The sequence below is a fragment of the Momordica charantia genome (genome assembly GCF_013281855.1).
Source record: "Momordica charantia cultivar OHB3-1 chromosome 9 unlocalized genomic scaffold, Mcharantia_2.0 BLBB01000009.1, whole genome shotgun sequence".
Classification (NCBI taxonomy): Eukaryota; Viridiplantae; Streptophyta; class Magnoliopsida; order Cucurbitales; family Cucurbitaceae; genus Momordica; species Momordica charantia.
The window spans coordinates 24,292,349-24,317,509 of NW_028275167.1; the positions used below are offsets into that span (position 1 = coordinate 24,292,349).

At 36.8% G+C, this 25,161-nt stretch overlaps 1 protein-coding gene across 4 annotated transcripts; it reads left to right on the forward strand.

Annotated features, from left to right (window-relative positions):
• Positions 1 to 855: 855 nt before the first annotated feature.
• LOC111015877 (small ribosomal subunit protein eS26x) lies at positions 856 to 24,146 on the forward strand. Of its 4 annotated transcripts, XM_088118137.1 has the most exons (8): positions 856 to 981; positions 1,070 to 1,162; positions 15,042 to 15,126; positions 15,230 to 15,363; positions 15,938 to 16,006; positions 23,320 to 23,388; positions 23,494 to 23,565; positions 23,627 to 24,146. In XM_088118137.1, the coding sequence occupies exons 1-7, from the start codon at positions 979 to 981 to the stop codon at positions 23,494 to 23,496; spliced, it is 456 nt and encodes a 151-aa protein (XP_087974263.1). In that variant the 5' UTR covers positions 856 to 978; the 3' UTR covers positions 23,497 to 23,565; positions 23,627 to 24,146. The 4 variants fall into 4 exon arrangements, with proteins under 4 accessions (XP_087974263.1, XP_087974262.1, XP_087974265.1 ...); XM_088118139.1 differs by lacking the exons at positions 856 to 981; positions 1,070 to 1,162; positions 23,627 to 24,146 and adding exons at positions 11,277 to 11,452; positions 11,595 to 12,327; positions 13,446 to 13,628 and having other exon boundaries at positions 23,320 to 23,565; XM_088118136.1 differs by lacking the exon at positions 23,627 to 24,146 and having other exon boundaries at positions 23,320 to 23,565.
• The last annotated feature ends 1,015 nt before the right edge of the window (positions 24,147 to 25,161 follow it).

Consider the following 25,161-nt stretch of genomic DNA (forward strand, 5'->3'; position numbering starts at 1 on the left):
TTTCAAATTCGTCCTATGACTTGAAAATAAGCTTAAATTAGAGGAACTAAAATTGAAACTTTATAATTATAGGGATCAAATTTACCGAATTTTAAAACCCTTTCGCCACTGCGTATATATTAATATTTATATATTCCTTTTCCTATCTTATTAAATTCTTAGTAAAATCCAGATTTGGTACTCTGATTTGGGTATAATTTTAATTTGGCCTTCATGATTTCAGAAGTTTTAATTTAATCCTTATAATTTGAGTTCAATTTTAAGTTTGCCCCATTGTTTTAAAAGGTTCAATTTGATCATTGAGTTTAGTTCAAACCATTCATTATTTGAAGTTTGAATTAAAATAGCTAAATCGTAAATTGGCCACAATTAGTTAAATAGAAAACATCATCTTATTGCCAAATTTTTGTAATTTTTTTTTATCAAGAGGGTATTTAACTTCTTTCGACATTTCTATAGGGTGAATCAATATTTCTATAGTATTAAATAAAAAATCGACGAAATAGAAATAAAATATCGCTAATATGAATATAATATTAATATCTTAGTAACTTTTAACTTATTAAAAAAATTGAAATACTTATTTGCTAATTTAAATATTTTTTATGATATATTTTTTAAAATAAAATTTTATTGATATTTTCATGGATATTTCTATAAAATTGATTCTTGGATGTTTTCATGGAAATTAGAATCTTGAATATCGTATTACCGGATACGATTTTTGAAGTTGTACTAAAAGTATTAAATTGAAACTTTTATAACCCAACGGACTGAACCAAAATTATAAGGAATAAAATTTAAATTTAAAAATTTATTGGGAGCAAATTGACCAAATTTGTAAATCAATATATAAAAGTTTCACCGCTACAATTCTTTGAACTCTTCACTCTTCACTCTTCACTGCAGCATTTGCCCTCAAAGCCCTAATCGGCTCTATTCTATTTATTCTGAAACAAGATCCACGGCTTCGAAACTATGGTTAGATCTCTCACCATTGTCTTTATTCTCTGTGTGTTCTCCTTATAATTCCTTCTCCATTCATACTTTCTGCCTCTGGTTCTTCCAGACTTTCAAGCGCAGGAATGGCGGACGTAACAAGCACGGCCGTGGACACGTCAAGTTTATCCGCTGCTCCAACTGCGGCAAATGCTGCCCCAAGGTATTACAATTACTGTTTTGCTTTCACACATCTTTAATGGCCGCTGCGGAAATTGGTCCTTTTTGTGTTTATTTAGTTTTTTTTATGCTTTAGTGCAAGTATCGATGTTGCAACTGCGAGCGAGACAAACGGATTCGTGTCTACCGAGTTCTGCGGCTTTAATCTTGAATTTTGTATTATTTTGTTTTTTTTGAGATGGTTTCTGTGTTTTGCCTTACCTTCTGTATGTGTAGCTTTCTAGTTTTATATCAATGTTATTTTGTTATATATCAAGCTTTTAAATACGAATGTCTAAATTTCAACGTCGATAGAAAAGTCGAGTTATCAATTTCATGCAAATATTAATATATATTTCTAAAAACGTTATAAAAATACAAAATTTGTAAAAAATATTTAAATTAACACATTAATATTTCATCATTTATAAATAAGGTAAATGTTGACACCGTATTTGGTCCGGCTCAAATTTTATTATTTTATTTATTTATTATTAACATTAATATTAATATTTTATATTATAAAATTTTATTTGTTTTCATTCAAAATAACATATTTTATGTTATTATTTTTAAGGTAAGGTTTTAATTAAATTTAAAAATAGGTTTTGTTTTAAAAGAATTTGATTTATTATTAAAATAAATAAATAAATAAGATTTTATTTTAAGTAAATAAAAAGATTTGTTTAAATTAAAAAAAAAAAGGTTTTTTTTTTAATAAAACTGATTCTGTTTTACTCGTCAAAACTACTATAACGTGGCCTTTTCTCCGTTATCTTCCCTTTTTTTTCTCTCTTCAATTTTGACCCTCCCCATTGTTACCGTTACATTTTTACTTATTTAAGGAGGGGAAAGGGAACTGACACGAAGACAACGTGAGAGCAGGGGTAGCACAAATCTCATAGAAATTGGCTTTAAAAATTCAAATTTCCTTGCGCATCACACAAGTTTGAGAATTTGCCTGGGCGTCAAATCTGACTTTACTTCACTCTCATTGTCGAAATCTCCTCAAATTCCAATTCATACATGGTAAGTTCAATCATCTCACCCTATTTCGATTACATCAGTCAACTATGAAAGTTTTTTTTTTCCTTTCTTTTCTCTTGTCCCAAGTGGATCATAAACGAGGATGGGGGAGAGCATGAATCCCTGATTTTGGCAATAGAATACACAAGTTTTATAGTGGGACGAATTATTGAGTTTTCACCCCCTTTAACAGAGAAATAGAGATTCTCCGTGATGGTCTAATGGCAGTCTCAATTCACGTCCTCTCTGTCTCTTTCCATTTCCTCTTGCATTTTTTTAATCGGTTTCTCCCTTTATTTAAAAAGAATATTGATTCTTTTTTTTTAAATAAATTTTGTTTTAAAGTTAATAAATCTAAAATCATACGTATGTAAAGTTTGTTTTTAGAAGATTTGTCATTTAAGATTTGAAAATTTTGAATAAGATATTTTAAATAAGTTTGTTTAAATAAGATTTTTTATTTTTATTTTTATTTTTTTTTGTATAAAACAGTTTTATAGGAATACAAAATAAAGAGTTTTCTTTCTATTTAAATTTTCGTTTATACTTTTGTTTTCCTTTTTTTTTAAATAAAATTAAAAAATACAAAGGTTTGTATTTTAAAAAAGAGCATAATGTGTATCTTAAGGCAATATCACATTGGCAATGCACTAGGGTATTGACATACATGACACAAGTTCAAGTCTTTGATTGCCTCATTTTTTATCATTGTTTTTATTAAATAAAAGTTTTTTTTTCTTTTTAAATAAATTTTTTCGTTTATTTTTTTAAACAAAATTAAAAAATAAAAATTTTATATTATAAAAAACGATTTTAAATTGCATACTAAGGTCTTTGCACATTGGCAAGAGCTTTGGGTATTAACAACCATATTAAAAGTTCAAGTCTTTATGTGTGCCTTCCAATATTCTCGAGGTGTCGGCTTTCGTGCAACTCATATCTATTAATTCATATTTTATAATAAAATGTGAATTAATATAATATGCGACATTTAAAATAAGAAAAGTATTTTTTTTTGGACCAAATAACATAATGGGATAATTTTTGACAAAATGTGGTACCGTTTTCAAACGGGTGTCGTAGGGTGCTAACACATTCCCTATGCTCAGTCGACTCCCGAACCAATGATCTGTTTTTGCAGACCTTGTTTTTATTTTTAGGTGACCAATCACACCTCGTAGATGATTGGTGGCGACTCCAAACCCTTATCTCGAAAGAGACCCTTCAAGGGATGACGTCGGCCACTCCGCGTCGCGATGACGTTGCGACAGCTTGGCGACTCCGCTGGGGACATTTGAGAGTCAAGTCATTTATTTTGTCATTTATTATCCTATTGTAATATGTTTTTGGGTTCATTTTTTTGTTTGTTTTTTTTCTTCATTTAATTGTATTATTATTTTATTTTGCATCATCATGCATCTCACACACATTCACAAGCCTCCTACCCGGGCTTTACCTTTTAGGATTAGATCGGAGACTGAGTAGTGCGACCTTCGTGGAATTGCGGTTCCCGTGCAGGCGCATGAAATTCTCCACTCAAGTCGACCATACTGCCAAAGCATATGGAAAATTTGGGGGCCATTATCCTTTAGGATGCATTAGTACATAATTTCACATCATATTCATATTATATTTATGTCGGTTGTTATGTTATTCATAGCATTTTGTTTGTTTTAATAAAAAATTTAGGGTTGATTTGAAGTTTTAACCATAAAGCTTTAAATGAACCACTCTTTTAAAAAATAAAGGAAAAGAATAAAAAATAATTTACCTTACTTCTTCCTAGCTATTTGTTTAAGTTTTGGTTAGAAGTGTTGCCTTTCAAAGGGATTTTAAATGTCCCTATGTAGGCCCACAAAAAAAACTTTTAAATTTATTCGCTTCTATCCAAAACTTAGGAGTTTGGTTTTTTAACCCTAGACTTTAATTTTATGTACATATTCATGTCTCTCTCTCTTAGGATGAGGTTTTTTTATCATATTCTTGGAGCAATTTGTAGCACATTTAAATAAGTTTTTTTCCCCGTAAGGAAAATTAAACAAAAAAAAACTCTATGTCTTTCGCATGCATCATGTCTCATAGGTCAAAAAATTAAAAGAATATATCTCGCATTTATCATTTTACATGTCCATCGTTCTCACGCATCACTAAAAAACCTCTATATCATCTTATGCATGCATCATTTCACATGTTCATAATCATTTCAAAATTTTCCCCTAATTTATATCCAACATTTGCATAAAATCGTCACATGCATATCAATTTATATCTTAAAAAAATCAAAATCTGTGCATTCTCCATTACATCATAATTAACACGAACTCTTAGAAAAATAGCTCAAGAACCACATATTTACTATTCTTTATATACAAGGTACATAAAGCAGCATAACATGGAAGAATTTAATGCTGAGCTAAAGAAAATTAGAGACGAAATCCACGATCGAGTCATCGAAGAATTGAATATTGAGCTAAAGAAAATAAGAGACGAGATTCAAGAACAAGTCATGGAGGTGCAGAATGTAGAGCTAAAGAAGATGAGACAAGACATCGATAATATTCAAGAGCAAGTCATGGAAATTTTAAATGTCTTAAAGAATATTGTTACAATTGGGGATACTTCTCAACCTAACAATTTAGTCGAACCTCGTAATAATTCATCACCTAGGGTCGATCCACCTCTTTGTCAATCAACAGATGGATTCCCCCAACACAGTTCGTCACATGACACTCAGCTTTCCAAGAAAGGCCAATAAGCTCCTACAATCTGTCAGGTTGAGTTTGCATTCCAAGATGGTCAAACATCAAAGGCTAATTTAAAAGGTAAAGAAAGAGAAAATGCTACCAATAGAAATGCTGAAGAAACTACAGGGAAAGAATATGTTCGATGGGGAAAAACAACAGAACAACCGCCAGTGCCTTTAATTAATAAAGAGCCACACCTTGAAACGATTAGAAGCTCTTTTAAAAGGAAAAATAAAGTTCAGGCAGTAGTTTTGAAGCGCAAGGGGAAGTACCAACAAGGATTTGTGGCATACAGTCTTTCTACGGTACCCATAAACTCATTGACTCTGTAGGATGATCCACAAACATACCTGACAATCATAGTAGTCGGAGACAACTAAAGCGAGAGAGCTTTCATTCGATCCCAATATCCTATACCGAGTTGTTATCCCAATTATTTCAAGGTAATCTATTAGCTCCCGTACCCGTAGAGCCATTACGACCACCTTATCCAAAGTGGTACGACCCGCAAGTCCGCTGTGATTACCATGCAGGAGCTGTAGGTCATTCAACTGAAAACTGTACTTCACTAAAGCATAAAGTGGAGGTTCTAATGAAGACGGGATGGCTAAAGTTTTCAAAGGAAGATGGTTCACACATGAAGCATTAGAATCATGAGTTCACGAGACTATCAATGTGGATTTAATATTTTCCCACTATCAATAAAGTCTATTTCTTATTTGAAGTCATCTTTGAGATTGCTTGCTAGTGTTAAAACGACAATGAAGCTTTAGTCACCCATGATTTAACTAAGTACTTGTAAAAAAGAATGTGAGTATGTGGAAATTGAGCTATTTTTCTTAAAAAAAAAAAATCAAAGTCATACATTCACTCATGCATCACTCATATCATATCATTGGTGGAAAAAAATAGTTTTCTTTGAAAATGCTCTCAATAAAAACTACATGATTTGAGATTTTCAATGATATTTTTTTTATATGGTCTACTCTTATAATTCTTGTTAGTGGAGACCTTAGCAAGAATCATAAACCAACTATAGTAAGTCACTTTGAGGAAACAAAACAAAAAAAGACAAAAAATAAAAAAATAAAGGTGAAAAACGGAAATTAAAAAAAAATGAAAAATCAAAGTTTTCAACGAGATATAATTTTTTTTCAAAACTCAAGCTTCGTTCTCGGGCTAAATCTTAACCCAAAGCAGCTTTATGTTAGCCTCCGTATTTCTTCTCATGTGCAAACCAGTAAACCATCGTACTGGGACAATGATGCCTTTTTCAGGTGAGAATCCAAAATTACTCACCCCTTATAAAACCTTGAGTTTAGTCTGTTTTAAGCCTAATCTACCTTGAGCCTAGCCTACCGATATATGATAAATAAGATCAACATTGAGAGTTGACCATTTACTGCAAAAGATCCTTTGCTCAGTTCATCACATACCATTTTATCCAATTCACCATAAAAGCTTTTTACTAAGCCTGCCACATCTAATTGCGTGACAAATGTAAAAATTATCCTCCTATTGTTGCCGTGAGAACTTTGAAAGTAATAAAATAACATTGGGCTCTTATGATTGACCGCTTCATGAATTTGTACTTGAAGTTGCTCAAAATTTCCCTAGTCTGACTTCCTTCTTTCCCTTTCTATTGTTCTCCTATCTTAATCCTTCGTCTACTTTCTTCTTTTGAGTAAAAAGTGATTCCAAGACCGAGGATAGTGATTTTGAGAATTGGGAAGTTAGCGACCTGACAAATAGTCTCAAGATCTCAGTCTCCTTTGATGAGTTTCGTCTGAGAGCAATTTTTACTAGAGCAGTAGCAAAGACATAATTTGGAATAGCAGTAGAGGCGACTATGCATTTTTATGTATGATTGCACTCTATTTTAGTTCAATGACTGGGGCAATCAACAGAAATCTACAACAACAATTTCAAAGGCTTCAAGGTCTTTTTTGCAAATCTCCACACTAGGGCAAATTTAATCATTACTATATTGGGGCAAAAGTCGTCATCTACTACATTGGGGCAAAACTATCATTTGCAAGCTGGGGCAGGGTCATGAGACAAAGGCCATCTTCAGACTGAGGAGATCTCATTTCTCTCGCACGAAATCTTTCAATTTTGAAGGTTCTTCACTGCACAAAGTGGGTTATTATACAACATTCCATACAGAACTTCATTTTTAAATTGAAGGCTAAAAGGAGCAGTCATTTACATTCAATAAGTAGACTGCAACAATATTGCCGTGAAGAACGACACTTCAGAGCTAATGCTAAAAAGATTTTTACCTTCAAAGTGGACCACAAAAACATTTCCGTGAAGAATAACATGTGGTTAGAAAGATGATTTCATCAAATTTCTCCAGCTAAGCTCAAAGAAGGAGTGAGGTACATGAGATAAACTCTTGGGGAGTTACGCAACCAATTCTCAAAGTTATTTGTCCAAAGAAATTGGGTCATTTCTACTCTTCTATTCATTTGATCCTACTGTAATCTCTCACCCAAGCTTTTAAAAATATATTTCAATCTCTTATTGTTCCAGAGATTTGACAAAATATCCATGAATTCTTGGTTTCCTTTTCTTTAAAAAAGAAGCCTGCTAACTTTTATTCATTGTCAAGCTTTATTGCAAAATCATGATTTCTATCCTCCATTACTCCTAATGTTAAATTAATTTTTTTTGTAACCGATCTTTTTCTTGTCAATTATAAGGTTGAGTTTATGAAGCAGTTTAATCAAACAAGATGTACAATGCTATGAGTTACCTTTGATTGTTCTCTAAATTGGCACATGAGATACCTTTACAAAATCATCCCTACCAAACCTGATATGGTTGAGAAATTACCTTTATGTGTATATCTTTTATCAGGTTAAGGCATTCATAAAAAAAAAGGAACAAAAGAAAAAGAAAAATGAAAAGTGAAAAAGAGTTGGCAGGTTTCCTCCATTTTGACATTACCTTTTCTCTTTTGATTCTTTGCTAAATCATTGCTAATAAGAAGGATGAGAGTATACAAAAAAGTAATATCTTTGCAAAATATGGAAAAACTTCTTGTTCTCTCAACCATATTTTCACAAATCATGCATTCACATCACTTGCATACATATTCTTTAAAAAAAAAAAGTTTTCATATCATGGTTAGATTATGAAATTTTAAGTATCATGCATTGTGCATTCATAATCACATTTCATTCTCAAAACAAAAATTAGTATCATGCATACATGTTGCATTCTAGCTTTCAATAAGCATATACATGATGGCATCATGCATTGAAGATCAAATCATTGGTTAAGCTAAATAAAAAACAGATCATATGATGTCACACCTTTTCAAGTGATAAAAATAAATGTAAAATAAAATGGAGCATTATTCATGACATTGGGGCAATACACAGTTGTAGATACACCCATCCATCATAAGATAGTCGCATTAGAGGTCGCGCAACAGCTTCCCAGGGAGAGTTAGAGCTAGTTGATAGGTCACACTCAATTGTCAGCGACAGGGTACCCAATCTTCATTAGCTACTTCTGGCAGGAGCTCTTTATACAAAGGGATGCAATTTAATATAAGTACAGTTTTCCACCGCATCCATTCCTATCTCATACTTTATGATCTTTAGGCATTCTAGTCATTGACTCCTCACGTCGCTACGAGCGTTTCTAGGACGGACCAGCGCCTCACCTGCACAGGTGCTTACGTAGTGTAGTATTGGTTTGTTAGGATGAATTGGATTGTCTAACCTCTCACTTCGAAGTCAGAATTTCGCTACGATAAGTACTCCATATTGCCATTGGAAGTTCGCATTAGCATGAACACGTGGTGTTAGTCTTATTGTCATGTGTCAAGTGCATATCTCATGCACTTAGCAAGTTTAAAAGAAACTTTAAACCCTACACTTAGGTGGCATATCCTTATTAGAAGAGAAAAGTTTTACCACCTCGGTACTTCCACTGTCTACCGAGCCAACGCCTGTTATGGCCGAGCCAACAAAGATCTCCTTTGGTCTCGTTCCCATTATTTGTTTGAACTCACCTAGATGTGTCTCGCTTAGCCTCATATTCCGACAAACTCCACGATAGCATGTCGTGATTCACGCTTACCTTAAAGAGCCGTCAGAGACCTTGTCGAGAATTCTATCGGAGACCTTGTCGATATATAGAAACCTCTATCCCAAGTACGCAAACGTTGTATTTTCTCTCAAATACAGCTCGGATTCTTTTTTACTTGAGCGTCGGAGTATATTCTTTTGCAGGTCTCTTGCTCAACACATTTCATCTCATCCTTAAGGTCATAATTCCGTCCAAGCCGAGCTTGTAAGCTTGGTAATCTTTTGTGATCAAATATTTATCTTCGGTTAAATCGAACCCGATCCAAGTCGAGGTCGAAGCCTGTTGTTAAAGCCAGGTCCGTTACATTTTACCTTTCGGTTAAATCGAACCCGATCCAAGTCGAGGTCGAAGCCTGTTGTTAAAGCCAGGTCCGTTGCATTTTATCATTCGGTTAAATTGAACCCGATCCAAGTCGAGGTCGAAGCCTGTTGTTAAAGCCAGGTCCGTCGCATTTTATTATTCGGTTAAATCGAACCCGATCCAAGTCGAGGGCGAAGCCTGTTGTTAAGCCAGGTGTTGGGTTTTATGTCCTAAAACTCATAGTTTGAAAATGACAGATATACTTTTATCATTCAATAGAGTTGTTATTGAAGGTTTTAATCAATAAGTAGTTATTGATCCAATAAAATGTTCTTACTATATCTAAATCCAATAAAATAAAGGATCCTAGATTGTTATCTGAGACTCAAACTCTATGTAAGAGACATAAATATGGATAAAGTTTGAGTTAACAGTCTAAATGGTCTATAGTATAGGAATAAAGTTGGGCGCCTTATTCTGGGGACACTATGGATGCGATCCACTTTGTAGCTAGTACAAACGATGTGATCCTAATTCGTTCATGTGAAGACATGCGAGTGGGGGTGTCCCGTGCAAAGAGTTTGCATAAGACCGGACCATGAGATAGTCACTTTTACTTTATAACACCGTTTACTGTTTGAAACTGATTATCTCAACTTTGATGGCCTAGGTAACTCGATCTTAATCCTGAGCTAACTATGAACTTCTGTTTACTCGGGATTATCCTTAGATCTGCATGGGTGAGAGCAGCTCAACAGCGCTGGCTCAATAAGCCTCCCATTTCAGGGGTAAGACCCGGTAGATAGTTAGGGACATAGGGTGCAAGAAGGAATTCACTTCTACCCAATTTTGGGATAGTAGAAAGGTTGTTCTCTTAAAGGCTGAATCCAGGTCTTGAACAATTGGCGCCACCCTCATCAAAAGATTTGAGAGGATTTTTTGATTTGATAGTTGGACTACAAATCATTGTTCATCAGAGGATTAGTGGGACTTAAGAAACAAAAGGTAATTACAAGGGTAAAGCGGTATTTTGACCCAGCTGTAATTACGAACAACCTGTGAAGGGTCGACTTACCGATCATGGTTATATCAAATGGACATAATATATCTACAGTGAGGAGAGTGCAGCTACGGGCTTTAGTGGAGTGACCGCGTAGTTAACGATTGTTGGTTAACTAGGTTAAAGAGTTTAACCGGTTAATCTCGGATCGTTGGAGCTCATGATCTGTAGGTCCATAAGGTCCCCTAGCTAGCTCATATAGGAATAAACTTGGAATAATTTGAAGGAATAATTCAAATCGTACGAATTAGGTTAATCATATGAGATATGATTAAGTAATTGATATATGATATCAATTTGAAAAATTTGGACAAAATATTTAAATAGAATTTAAATATTAAAATTATGAATGCAGATTCATAATCGGAGGCATGGATTTCATCAAACATCGGATTTTGGAAAAAGTCAAATAGTTGACTTTTACCAGAGAAAGTCAAAAGTTGACTAAAGTAGATTAAAATAATGTTTTTAACCAAGTTGGTGGAAAATTCCACTAACTTGTTGAGTGGAACATTTAAATAATCTCAAAAATTCACTTTTTGACACTTAGCCATGCATGCATAAGTGGAATGTGTGTTGTAAGTTTTTTGTGAACTTAAACATGCATTTTGATACTTAGTCATGTCATGCATGAGTGAAATGTGTGTTGTAAGCTTTTGGTGAACTTAGACATGCATTTTGACACTTAGCCATGCCATGAATGAGTGGAATGTGTGTTGTAAGCTTTTGGTGAACTTAGACATGCATTTTGACACTTAGTCATGCCATGCATGAGTGGAATATGTGTTGTAAGCTTTTGGTAAACTTTGACATGCAAGAGTTGCATGTAATTTGCATATTTAAGAAGGCTTTTGTTCAAACATCAATATCTCTTGGAACCTTTGGCCATTTGATGTGTTTTCCAAAAGCTTACATAACTCCTTTTAGCTCCACTTTTCTCTAATTTTTTCCTTCTCTAAAAAGAGTCCCACCACTCTATTCCAAGCCTTGAGAATAGCTAGGAAGATCTCTTGGTGGTCCTTCATTGGAGCTATTTGAAGATTTTTGAAAAGCTACAAAGGTTTGTATTTTTCTCTACTTATCTCTAAGCATCATAATGTATGATCATGCATGTTTAATCCTAGGTTGTATTATGCATCTAGATTGTTATTTCGATTCTTGCTCACTTCCGCTGCGGATGTATGTATTTTCTCCATCACCAGGTCCGTTTGCATTTTATCATTCGGTTAAATCGAACCCGATCCAAGTCGAGGTCGAAGCCTGTTGTTAAAGCCAGGTCCGTTGCATTTTATCATTCTGTTAAATCGAACCCGATCCATGTCGAGGTCGAAGCCTGTTGTTAAAGCCAGGTCCGTCGCATTTTATTATTCGGTTAAATCGAACCCGATCCAAGTCGAGGTCGAAGCCTGTTGTTAAAGCCAGGTCCGTTTGCATTTTATCATTCGGTTAAATCGAACCCGATCCAAGTCGAGGTCGAAGCCTGTTATAATAGCCAGGTCCGTTGCATTTTTTCATTCGGTTAAATCGAACCCGATCCAAGTCGAGGTCGAAGCCTGTTGTTAAAGTCATGTCCATTGCATTTTATCATTCGGTTAAATCGAACCCGATCCAAGTCGAGGTCGAAGCCTGTTGTTAAAGCCAGGTCCGTTTGCATTTTATCATTCGGTTAAATTGAACCCGATCCAAGTCGAGGTCGAAGCCTGTTATAATAGCCAGGTCCGTTGCATTTTTTCATTCGGTTAAATCGAACCCGATCCAAGTCGAGGTCGAAGCCTGTTGTTAAAGTCATGTCCATTGCATTTTATCATTCGGTTAAATCGAACCCGATCCAAGTCGAGGTCGAAGCCTGTTGTTAAAGCCAGGTCCGTCGCATTTTATTATTCGGTTAAATCGAACCCGATCCAAGTCGAGGTCGAAGCCTGTTGTTAAAGCCAGGTCCGTTTGCATTTTATCATTCGGTTAAATTGAACCCGATCCAAGTCGAGGTCGAAGCGTGTTGTTAAAGCCAGGTCCGTTGCATTTTATCATTCGGTTAAATCGAACCCGATCCAAGTCGAGGTCGAAGCCTGTTGTTATAGCCAGGTCCGTTGCATTTTATCATTCGGTTAAATCGAACCCGATCCAAGTCGAGGTCAAAGCCTGTTGTTATAGCCAGGTCCGTTGCATTTTATCGTTCGGTTAAATCGAACCCGATCCAAGTCGATATCGAAGCCTGTTGTTAAAGCCAGGTCCGTTGCATTTTATCATTCGGTTAAATCGAACCCGATCCAAGTCGAGGTCGAAGCGTGTTGTTAAAGCCAGGTCCGTTGCATTTTATCCTTCGGTTAAATCGAACCCGATCCAAGTCGAGGTCGAAGCCTATTGTTAAAGCCAGGTTCGTTGCATTTTATCCTTTGGTTAAATCGAACCCGATCCAAGTCGAGGTCGAAGCCTGTTGTTAAAGCGAGGTCCGTTGCACTGTTTAAATTAAACCTGATCCAAGATCGAGGTTAAGGCTTATATCAAGTACAGGTCTTTTGCATGTTCGAGATCCCGCCTAATGTCAAGCTGGGTCTGTTTCTTTAATAAAAAATTTTTGCCTCCCAAATACTTTGTCTTTTTTCCTTTGTCTACCCTTTTAGTTCTGCAAGGATACACAAAGGGGGCAAGCTGTTGACACCGTATTTGATCCGGCTCAAATTTTATTATTTTATTTATTTATTATTAACATTAATATTAATATTTTATATTATAAAATTTTATTTGTTTTCATTAAAAATAACATATTTTACGTTATTATTTTTAAGGTAAGGTTTTAATTAAATTTAATAATAGATTTTGTTTTAAAAGAATTTGATTTATTATTAAAATAAATAAATAAATAAGATTTGATTTTAAGTAAATAAAAAGATTTGTTTAAATTTAAAAAAAAAAAATTTTTTTTTAATAAAACTGATTCTGTTTTACTCGTCAAAACTACTATAACGTGGCCTTTTCTCCGTTATTTTCCTCTTTTTTTCTCTCTTCAATTTTGACCCTCCCCATTGTTACCGTTACATTTTTGCTTATTTAAGGAGGGGAAAGGGAACTGACACACAGAGAAGACAACGTGAGAGCAGGGGCAGCACAAATCTCATAGAAATTGCTTTAAAAATTCAAATTTTCTTGCGCATCACACAAGTTTGAGAATTTGCCTGGGCGTCAGACTTTACTTCACTCTCATTGTCGAAATCTCCTCAAATTCCAATTCATACATGGTAAGTTCAATCATCTCACCCTATTTCGATTACATCAGTCAACTATGAAAGTTTTTTTTTTTTCCTTTCTTTTCTCTTGTCCCAAGTGGATGATAAACGGGGATGGGGGAGAGCATGAATCCCTGATTTTGTCAATAGAATACACAAGTTTTATAGTGGGACGAATTATTGAGTTTTCACCCCGTTTAACAGAGAAATAGAGATTCTCCGTGATGGTCTAATGGCAGTCTCAATTCACGTCCTCTCTGTCTCTTTCCATTTCCTCTTGCATTTTTTTAATCGGTTTCTCCCTTTATTTTTAAATAAAAGAATATTGATTCTTTTTTTTTTAAATAAATTTTGTTTTAAAGTTAATAAATCTAAAATCATACGTATGTAAAGTTTGTTTTTAGAAGATTTGTTATTTAAGATTTGAAAATTTTGAATAAGATATTTTAAATAAGTTTGTTTAAATAAGATTAGCTCATCTCGAATCGTCGAATGTTTAGCGAATCGATCGTATTTTTATTTTTATTTTTTTTGTATAAAACAGTTTTATAGGAATACAAAATAAAGAGTTTTCTTTTTATTTAAATTTTCGTTTATACGTTTGTTTTCCTTTTTTTTTAAATAAAATTAAAAAATACAGAGATTTGTATTTTAAAAAAGAGCATAATGTGTATCCTAAGGCAATATCACATTGGCAATGTACTAGTGTATTGACATACATGACACAAGCTCAAGTCTTTGATTGCCTCATTTTTTATCATTGTTTTTATTAAATAAAAGTTTTTTTTTTTCTTTTTAAATAAATTTTTTCGTTTATTTTTTTTAAACAAAATTAAAAAATAAAAATTTTATATTATAAAAAACGATTTTAAATTGCATACTAAGAGCTTTGCACACTGGCAAGAGCTTTGAGTATTAACAACCATATTAAAAGTTCAAGTCTTTATGTGTGCCAGATGTGGTACCGTTTTCAAACGGGTGTCGTAGGGTGCTAACACCTTCCCTACGCTCAGTGATCTGTTTTTGAGGGATGACGTCGGCCACTCCGCCTCACGATGACGTTGCGACAGTAAAAAATGAATTATATTAATATTATGTCGACAATAATGATATTTTATTGATATTTTTCATATGTTGACATTCTTTTTCCAATACCGTGGAAACGAAATCTCGACAGAAATGTCATTTGGTGTTTAATACCCTGCTACATATTTAATTTAGAAATACTTATAAAAGTGATTTGGTTTCTTTGGAGAGTGTTAATTTTAACCATGCAATTCCGAACAGCATTCCTAAACTCACTATTAGTCTTGGATAAAGAGAAATTTGAGTGTCAATCGTGAGACAGAGGAGCTCAGTTTTATTTGAGCGAAAATTTGGGAGAGAATTAAATCTAACTTCATGAGTTTTGATTGACGGGAATAGGACAAGGCCATTAAGAGGTTTTTGGTAAGGAACATTGTGGAGCAGGCTGCTGTTAGGGATGTCCAAGAAGCCTGTGTCTATGATCGTAAGTTATTATCTCCACCCCGGCTAGTCTCGTGGTTGCTTGATTTCATGTATCAAAGATGTTTTTGTTCACTGTCTGATATAGATTTTTGTTTTCTGTATAGAATATACTCTCCCTAAGCTTTATGCTAAGATGCAGTACTGTGTTTCCTGTGCCATTCACTCACATGTTGTGAGAGTTCGTTCTCGTACGGATAGAAGAAATCGGCAACCACCACAGCGCTTCATTAGACGCAGGGTTGGCCTCTTTACATAACATCTATAGCTTTGATTCATAATGGAGTAATCGTATTTATAATGCATCATAATGTGTCTATCCTTATTTACTACTTAATTGTTTATCCACTTTTGATGAGCTCAAAATTTTAGGATGAGTTTGCTGTTAGAGTATTTGTATGATTATATACGGAGACTTGAAGGATACTTTTGCATTAAATACTTATTATATACTACGTATCAAGAAAATTATCCATCAGACATCATTTGGTTCAAATGGTTCCCCTACATTTCTTTCAGTTTGATATGTTAAAGCTCCTACTGATCTGGATTATGTACAAATTTGATTCGAATAACGATACCAACTATTTGGAGAACCATTGATGCTCATGTAGAAGATTAACATTACTTAGTGCATCTAAACTATGCTCATTATTGTTCATTGGCTCATTTATTTGTGCTTAAGCCTGTTTACTTACAAGTAGAGATATACTTGTTACATATTAATGATATTATTTTGAGTCTAAAATTTTATTCAACAGTGCTCTGGAATAGCCTATGATTCTTGTTACATTATTTCGTGTTTGTTTGTTCAGGAGGATCAGCCAAAGCCTGGCCAGCCTGGTCAAACACCTCGTCCTGTTGGAGCCGGAAATCTTGCTCGTGTATGAAGTAACCTTTTTTTATATGGCTTCTATAAGCAATTGGCAGGGATCCTTTGTTTTATAGTCATTCTCTTTATAATTCGGTCCTTCCTTTTGTGGAAGAAAGTGAATTCTAGAATCAATATAGAAACTTACTCGACAATTTTGCAACTTTTAAGGAGATAAAAGGCCACAAGTGAGTAACTTCATTGTTTTCCTTTTCAATTCCTTGTTCGGATTGGCTGTGCAACATTCTGTTTCTCGTGCTGAAAATCACTGACATGTTGCCCTTATGTCCATAGTACATGGTAAGATGATAAAGATTAAGGAGGTTAAGGATCCTACATTGAAAAGAAAAGGGATCTAATAATGATTTATAGTAGATATGAGCTACTCTCCTTATTGTCAATTAGTTTTGAGATGAAATCGCATGTGTTGTGGACCTGAAATTGGTGGTAATTTAGGGTTCATTTAGTAACGTTTTCGTTTCTTATTTCTCGTTTCTAATTTTTACAAGGAATCTTAGCATTTTGCAACTATGTTTATTGTTTCTCATTTTTTTGGGAACATTCTCAAATTGTATACAAATTTTGCAAACAATCAAAACAAACTTTTTATTTTTTTTGTTCTTACTTCCAATTTGTTTCAAATCATAAATAAAAAGACTGTTTTATCTTATTTGAATTCATCGATTTTGAGGCTATATAATTCATTTTTTTTAATTAAAAATGAAGAAATGTAAACTTCACCAAATGAGTCATTAACTTTTAAATCTCAATTTCTATCCTTTAAAAAAATTACATTCGAAATGCTATTCTTGATCTACTTAAATTTAGGGAGTAGGTGTTGGAATAAAACGATTGGTGGATATAAGCCATTAGATGTGGGAGAGGAACTATCAAAGAAACTAAAAATTATGGTGAGTACACAATGTGGTAGTCACATTCAATATCGTATGGTCGTTAGGATCGATATGACTTTTGTCACACGGGTTCCAATGTTTGAGTAATCAAGTGTAGAGAGGAGGATATTTAGGCATACATCTAAGGTTTCGTTTACCTTTCTATTAATAGAAGTTGAATCTTAATGTGCCAAGGAGATCTGGACTCTTGGGTTTGTGTGTTTCGCAATGGGTCCAATATCGAATCTAGGGTTGAGACAAGGTAAACTCGAATCAGACTGCGCGAGGTTAGGATAGGACCATCGGGGTTCTCGGTTGGGGGTAGAGAACTCTTCGGTGTCGAGAAGGTCTGGTCGTGTGCGGGGTTAGGAGAGAACCATCAGGGTTCTTGGTTGAGGTCGAGAACTCCTCGGTGTTGAGAAGGTCTCGACGTCGAGGCCTGGTCGGCACAGAGCAATGTTCGACGTTGACCCTAAGTCTGTTATGGTTGGCCTAGGTTGTCGAGTTTCGACCTCTTTACCTGGAAAACCAGCTCCTTCCCTAGCCCAACCTCTATCTTCTGCTCGTTCTATCTGATCTCGCTTTATCTTCCTATAACAAATATTTTTTTCTCGAGGGAGAATAAATAAATGTTCTTTTTAGTTCAATATGGGTGTGGTGGAGATTTGAACTTACGGGAGTTATGCAATTTCAATGAAATCTTATTTTGATTTGACTCTAATCAACTTTATGTATTTTTCAATATGCAAGGTATATTGACACTTACGTCACCTCAAAAGTGTCAGTGAAGAGTGAGTTTGTTATGTTTTTTTTTTGTTTATTATTTTTTTTATATCTTTCATTAACAAGTGCTTAAATGGTTGGGAAATTCTTTCCTTCCTCTCCTGTCAACTGAAGTGCCTCAGTCCAAGGGCCCCTACGACTCCACAACTCCATTAACTGTGGACTAGACAAGTCTAGCACGAGAGATCTCCAAGAAGAACCTAATGGAAAAACCCCTATAAATAGGGCAACATGCTAAACCCAGAGGTAAGCTAAAAAACATACTTTATACTCTGCAAACGACTTCTCCGCTCCTAACTTCAGCATCGGAGCTCGTGTGACAGGAGTCACATTGGTTTAGTGTTGTTCGGTTTTGCAGGTTATCTATCCCGTGATTATCGAGGTTTATTGCGAATTTGGCGAGAACCCAGGAGGCCAAATTCCCGCATTAACAACTGGCGCCGTCTTTGGAGACGATAAAAAAATCGTATAGTCAAACAACATGAATTCATAGGGAAATCCACGATGCTCTAACGAGGAGTGCCACTCGAAGAGCAACCTGAATTTGGATATCCCTCTATTAGAAAGGATCAAGGGCGAGACCAGTCGACAAGTTCTCAAGCAGGTTCTAAGAGAGACCGATCGGTAAATCCCAGAACGTAGAGGATAGCTGATCGAGGTTCTAAGGCAACTAGAGGACAAGTTGGCCGCCCTAGAGGAGAAAGTTGGGGGAATGTATCAGAACATAACCTTACTCCTCCAACAATTGGAGCAGCAAGAAGTGAGACTACCTCTGCTCATCAGAGACCCGCGGAAGGGCAAATTCCACTGAATTGGACGAGGTTGAGGAGTCGACCAATAATGCTCAAAGCAAGCTGAAACTATGAGGGAACGACAAACGGTGAATCAGAATCTTTTGTCGATTAGGTCAAGAGTCGACCACGAGACAGTTGAGGTGTGCAATACACAATGGGAGCAAGGACCGTCAAGATGATCGAGAAGACCTCGGGCCTGTTGATCTCGACAAGGAAAATCCACTAGATCGACTTGAACCGTCATAGAAGCCGCTGAGTCAGAAAGAGAAGAGGTTCAATCTTGAGGAGTTTATAAACCAGGCAAACTCTCCGTTTACGGAATAGATAATGTGAGAGAAGGTTCCTCCGAAGTTTAAACTCCCAATCATAAAGCAATACGACGGTTCGGTAGACCTGGTTGATCACCTCGACGCATACTGCGAATAGATGGATATTTACGGCCTGACAAAGGCGATTAGGCATCAAATTTTCTCCTTTACCTTGAACGGCTCGACTCGAGTCTGGTTTCGACAACTAAAAAGAGGGTCAATCTTAAGTTTCGAAGAATTGGCTAGGGCGTTCGTCACTCAGTTTGTGGGAGGACGAAATAGAAGCCGACGAGTGGCATACCTCTTTACTATAAAGCAAAGGTCGACAGAGAGCCTCAATGAAGAAAAGCTACAGGTCTAGGGTTTGACAGATGCAATGTCGCTTCTGGCTTTCATGTCTGGCGTAAAGGATGAACACCTAACATTCTTGTTTGGGAAGAATACCCCAAGTACCTTCTCGGAGGCATTGAGCCGTGCCCAAAAGTATATGAGTGCTGGGAAGTTTTTCATTCAAAACGGGATCTCAAGGGAAGACAGCAGGGATCAAGATGGGAGCAAGCAGACAATAAACGGGATCGAACTAGCCAAAGGGATCCACCCAAAAAATTCGAGAAATTTACCTCGACAACGGTTTCGCTTGAACAAGTCTTAATAAAGATAAAAGACCAGTTGCTCAAATGGCCTGAAAGGATGAAAGCGCGACCCAACAAAAGGATTAAGGGATGATATTGCCTCTTCCATCGAGATCATGACCATACGACACAAGATTATTTCGACCTCAGGGAGGAAGTGGAAGATCTCATTCGAAGGAGATACCTCAAAGAATACGTAGAGGACCCTAAGGCAACCTCGAAAAATGAGCACGATGACAAGTCCCCTGCCAGAGAAATAAAAACGATGTTGGGAGGCCCTGTAGAAAGAGAATTTGGCAGAAAAAGAAAAGCGAGTGCCCGAGAAGCTAGAACGAGCCTAGGTCAATATGAAATTTATCACACATTTCTTGCAAGACAAGCCTCGAAGATCGAATTCTCAGAAGATTAGGTAACCCACTTCTTTCACCCACATAACGATGCACTAGTTATCACTTTAAAGATAATTAACACAAAAGTGCATCAGATTTTGATTGATGGAGGCAACTCAGTAGACATAATATCCCTAATAGCCTATAAATCCATGAGGTTAGGAGATAGGACATTGAAGAATAGACCAGCCAGGTTGGTAGGATTCAGTGGAGAGCGGGTCGTCCTAAAAGGAAGTATAGAGTTACAGTAGCGTTCGATACTAGAGTGAAAAGTATTATCAAAATGGTGGAGTTCCTGGTTGTTGATTGTTCTTCCTCCTACAATGTGATATTGGGAAGGCCAACTATACATATAATGAAGGCGATACCTTCCACCTACCATCAGTCTATGAAATTTCCGACGCCAGGAGGTATAGGTGACGTTAAAGGGGAACAACGAGTGTCGCGTGAATGCTACTACACCTCGTTGAAGAGTAACAACAGAGGACAATAGAACCCCTATCTCAGGATAATCATTACTGCTTAAACGTTTGTCTTTCAGATAGGCAGGGTTTAGGGTTTAGGGTTTAACCATGCAGCAAATTCAACCTAAGCCTATTTAAGAAACAAAAGTTTAAGCAGCAATCCTGAGATAGAGGTTCTATTGTCCTCTGTTGTTGCCCTTCAACGAGGTGTAGTAGTATTCACGCGATACTCATTGTTTTCCTTTAAGTTCACCTATACCTCTTGGCATCGAAAATTTCATAGACTGATGGTAGGTGGAAGGTATCGCCTTCAGCATGTGTATAGTTGGCCTTCCTAATATCGCATTGTAGGAGGAAGTATAGTCAACGACCAGGAACTCCACCATTTTGGTAATGCTTTTCACTCCACTACCGAACGTTACTGGTAACTCTATATTTCCTTATGGGACGACTCGCTCTCTACTGAATCCTACCAACGGGACTGGGCTATTCTTCAATATTCTATCTCCTAACCCCATGGCTTTATAGGCTGCTAGAGATATTGTCTGCCGAGCTGCCCCCATCTATCAAAATTTGATGCACTTTTGTGTTGGCTATCTTTAAGTGATGACCAGTGCCTCGTTATGTGGGTGGAAGAGGTAGGTTACCTCATCTTCAGAGAATTCGATCTTCGAGACTTGCCCTGCAAGAAATGTGTGATAAATTTCATATTGACTTAGGCTTGTTCTTGCTTCTCGGGCACACGCTTTTCTTTTTCTGCCAGATTCTCTTTCTGCAGGGCCTCCCAACATCGATCTTATTTCTCTGGCAGGGGACTTGTCATCGTGCTCATTGTCCGAGGTCACCTTAGGGTCCTCTACGTATTATTTCAGGTATCCCCTTTGAATGAGATCTTCCACTTCTTCCCAGAGGTCGAAACAATCTTGTGTTGTGTATTCATGATCTCGGTGGAGGAGGCAATATCATCCATCACTTCTTTATTTTTTGTGGCGTTTTCATCTTTACAGGCCATCTGAGCAACCTCTAGCCTTTTATCTCCATTAAGACTTGTTAAAGCGGAACCGTTGTCGGGGTATACTTCTCGAATTTTTTGGGTGGATCCCTTTAGCTGGTTCGATCCCGTTTATTGTCTACTTTCTCCCATCTTGATCCCTGCTATTTTTCTCTAGTCTTCACGCTTTACTCGGCACGTTTTCCCTCGGGATCTCGTTTTAAATGAAAAACTCCCTAGCACTCATATACTTTTGGGCATGGCTCAATGCCTCCGAGAAGGTACTTGGGGTCTTCTTCCTAAACAAGAAGGCTAGGTGTTCATCCTTTACGCCGGACATGAAAGCCAAAAGCGACACTGCATCGGTCAAACCCTCGACTTGTAGCTTTTCTTCATTAAACCAACCCACGTAAACTTGAGATTGACCATCTTTTCAGTTGTCGAAACCAGACCCGAGCCAAGCCGTTTAAGGTAAAGGAGAAAACTCGACACCTAATTGCCTTTGCCACGCCGTAAATATCCATCCATTTGCGGTATGCGTCGAGGCGGTCAACCGGGTCTATCGAACGGTCGTGTTGCTTTATGATTGGGAGTTTAAACTTCGAGGGAACCTTCTCTCCCATTATCTCTTCCATAAACGGAGAGTCTGGCTGGTCTATTATCTCCTCAAGATCGAACCCCTTATATTTCTAACTTAGGCTTCTCTGACGGATTGGGTTGATCCAGTGGCTTTTCCTTGTCAAGATCGACAGACTCGAGGTCTGCTCGGTCATCTTGACAGTCCTTGCCCCGATCATGTATTACAGACCTCGGCTGTTGACCTATCGATCAAAGATTCTGGTTCGCTGTTTGTCGTTCCCTCCTAGTTTCAGCTTGCTTTGAGCATTATTGGTCAACTCCTCGATCTCATCCAATTTCGAGGATTTGCCCTTCAGTGGGTCCCTGATGAGCGGAGGTAGCCTCACTTCCTGCTGCTCTAGTTGTTGGAGGAGTAGGGTTATGTTCTGATACATTCCCTCATATTTCTCCTATAGGGCGACCAACTTGTCCTCTAGTTGCCTTGGAACCTTGATTGGCTCTACATTCTGGGATTTGCCAATCGGTATCTGCTCGGGAACTTTTCGACTCGTCTCGCCCTCGACCCCTTCTAATAGAGGGACATCCAAATTCAACTTTCTCCTTAGGTGGCACTCCTCGTTAGAACGTTGTGGAGTTTCCCTTGAATTCATGTTGCTTAACTGTATGGTTCTTTTTTATCGTCTTCACATATGGCGCCAATTGTTGATGCAGAAATTTGGCCTCCTGGATTCTCGCCAAATTCGCACAAAACCTCGATAATCATGGTATGAATAACCTGCAAAATTGAACAGTACTAAACCGGTGACTCCTGTCACATGTGCTCCGATGCTTAAGTCAGGAACGAAGAAGTCGTTTACCAAGTATAAGGGATATTTTTAGCATACCTCTAGGGTTTAACATATTGTTCTATTTATAACGGTTTCTCCATTAGGATCTTCTTGGAGATCTCGTGTTGTCTAGCCCATAGTTGATGGAGTTGTGAAGTCGTGGGGATCCTTGGATTGGGTCGCTTCAATTGATTGGAGAGGAAGGAAGGAATTCCCCAGCCATTTGCCCATGCCCTGCTCGGCGCCGAGTAGGGGTCGGGGTCAAGCCCTGGCCGGCCCATGTGACTTGGGTCCCCTTGACCTTTGTTTGACTGTTTTGTTCAATTGGGCCTCTTCGGTTTGACCTAGGCCCACTCTTTCTTTGCTTACCGAATCTCATCATTTCTTTCAGTTTGACATGTTAAGCTCCTGCTCATATGGATTAGGTATAAATTTTATTCGAATGACGAACCAACTATTTGGAGAATTATTGATGCTCATGTAGAAGATTAACATTACTTAGTGCATCTAAACTATGCTCATTATTGTTCATTGGCTCATTTATTTGTGTTTAAGCCTGTTCACTTTCCTGTAGAGATATATTTGTCGAGTCTAAAATTTTATTCAGTAGTGCTCTGGAATAGCCTTTGATTCTCGTTACATTATTTCGTTTGTTTGTTTGTTTAGGAGGATCAGCCAAAGCTTGGACAGCCTAGTCAAGCACCTCGTCTTGTTGGAGCCGGAAATCCTGCTCGTGTATGAAGTAACCTTTTTTTTATGGCTTCTATAAGAAATTCATAGGGATCTTTTATTTTATAGTCATTCTATTTATAATTTGGTCTTTCCTTTTGTGGATAAAAGTGAATTCTAGAATCAATATGGAAACTTACCCGACAATTTTGCAACTTTTAAGGAGATAAAGGCCAGCCACAAGTTCATTTACTATGCTGAAAATTACTAACATGTTGCCCTTATGTCCACAGTACATGGTAAGATGATAAGACCAAGGATAAGAATTGATGACTTCTACTGTGTGTTGTGGACCCATACTTGGTGATTTAGAGTCCGTTTGGTAACGTTCTCAAATGCTATTTTTTATTCTTGTTTCCCACTCAGGGAAGGTAGGGATGTGTGGGAATGAGATTGTGAGGTTAGTTTGAGATCCGTTACTTTTTTTTAGTACAACATGTGGGGATGGAGGATCAAACTCACAACCTCATGGTTAGAGGTATATGCCCACTACCGTTGAGCTACACTCACTTTGACAGTTTGGGATCCGTTACTTAAATTTAGGGAGTAAGTGTTCGAATAAAATGATGGGTGGATATAAGCCATTAGATATGGGAGAGAAACTACCATAGAAACTAAAAATTATGGTTTAATCATAGGTTTGAGAGGCGGTACACAATGTGGTACTCACATTCAATATTGTTGATGTAGAAATTTGGCTTCTTATCATTCCTCCAAATTTGCACAAATCTTCTACATCTGAAAAGGGATCGATGTGACATGCAAAACTTTATAGCGCTAGGACCGACGTGGCTTTTGCCACACGGACTCCGATGCTTAAGTTAGTACCGGAGTAATCAAGTGTAGAGAATAGGGTATTCAGCCATACCTCTAAGGTTTGGTTTACCCTCATATATAGAAGTTGAATCCTAACATGTCCAAGAGATCTGGACTCTTGGACTTGTGCGTTTCGTAATGGGTTCAATGTCGAATCTAGGGTGGAAACAAGGTAAACCCAAATTGGGCTGCGTGGGGTCAGGAGAGAACCATCGGGGGGCCGAGAACTCCTAGAAGCTGAGAAGGTCTCAACGTTGAGGCCTGGTCGGTACAGAGTAGTGCTCGACGCTGACCCCAGGTCGGTTATGGTCGGCCTGGGTGGCGGGGTTTCGACCTCTTTACCTGGTGAGCCTGCTCCTTCCCTGGCCCAATCCCTGTCTTCTGCTCGTTCTATCTGATCTCGCTTTATCTTCTTATAATAAATATTTTTTCCTTCTTTCGAGTCTTGCTCGAGGGAGAATAAATCAATGTTCATTTTAGTTCAATTGGAGTGTGGTTGAATAAATCAATATTCGATTTAGTTCAATAGACGTGTGGTGGAGATTTGAACTTCTGGGAGTTGTGCAATTTCAATGAAATCTTTCCAATTATCATTTGACTCTTCAACTTTTTTTGTTCATCGAGATGCAGGGTATATCAACACTTACAGAGCAAGGTTTCAGTTCATACTCCTCATTAGGATTAAGTAATAAGTTTGGCAGGAATAAATTAATCTATATTACAAATCGCCCCTAGAGTGTGTTAGTGAAGAGTGACTTTGTTATGTTTTTTTGTTTTTTTTTTGTTTTTTTTTTCTTTTAGTAACAATTGCTTAAATTAACAGTCTCAGTTACTTTAAAATATTTTTTTGAATAACTATATTTCTCGGTGTTATGTTCAAAAATGAATTTTAAAGTAATATAATTTTTAAAAAATATAATTTTATTTATTATCAAATATGGTTGATCTTTTAAAAAATATTTG

Coding starts and splice junctions, on each gene's coding strand:
- LOC111015877 (XM_088118136.1), top strand. Junction 15,127..15,229: donor AGAAGCCTGTGTCTATGATC/GTAAGTTATTAT, acceptor TTTTCTGTATAG/AATATACTCTCCCTAAGCTT. Junction 15,364..15,937: donor AGCGCTTCATTAGACGCAGG/GTTGGCCTCTTT, acceptor TTGTTTGTTCAG/GAGGATCAGCCAAAGCCTGG.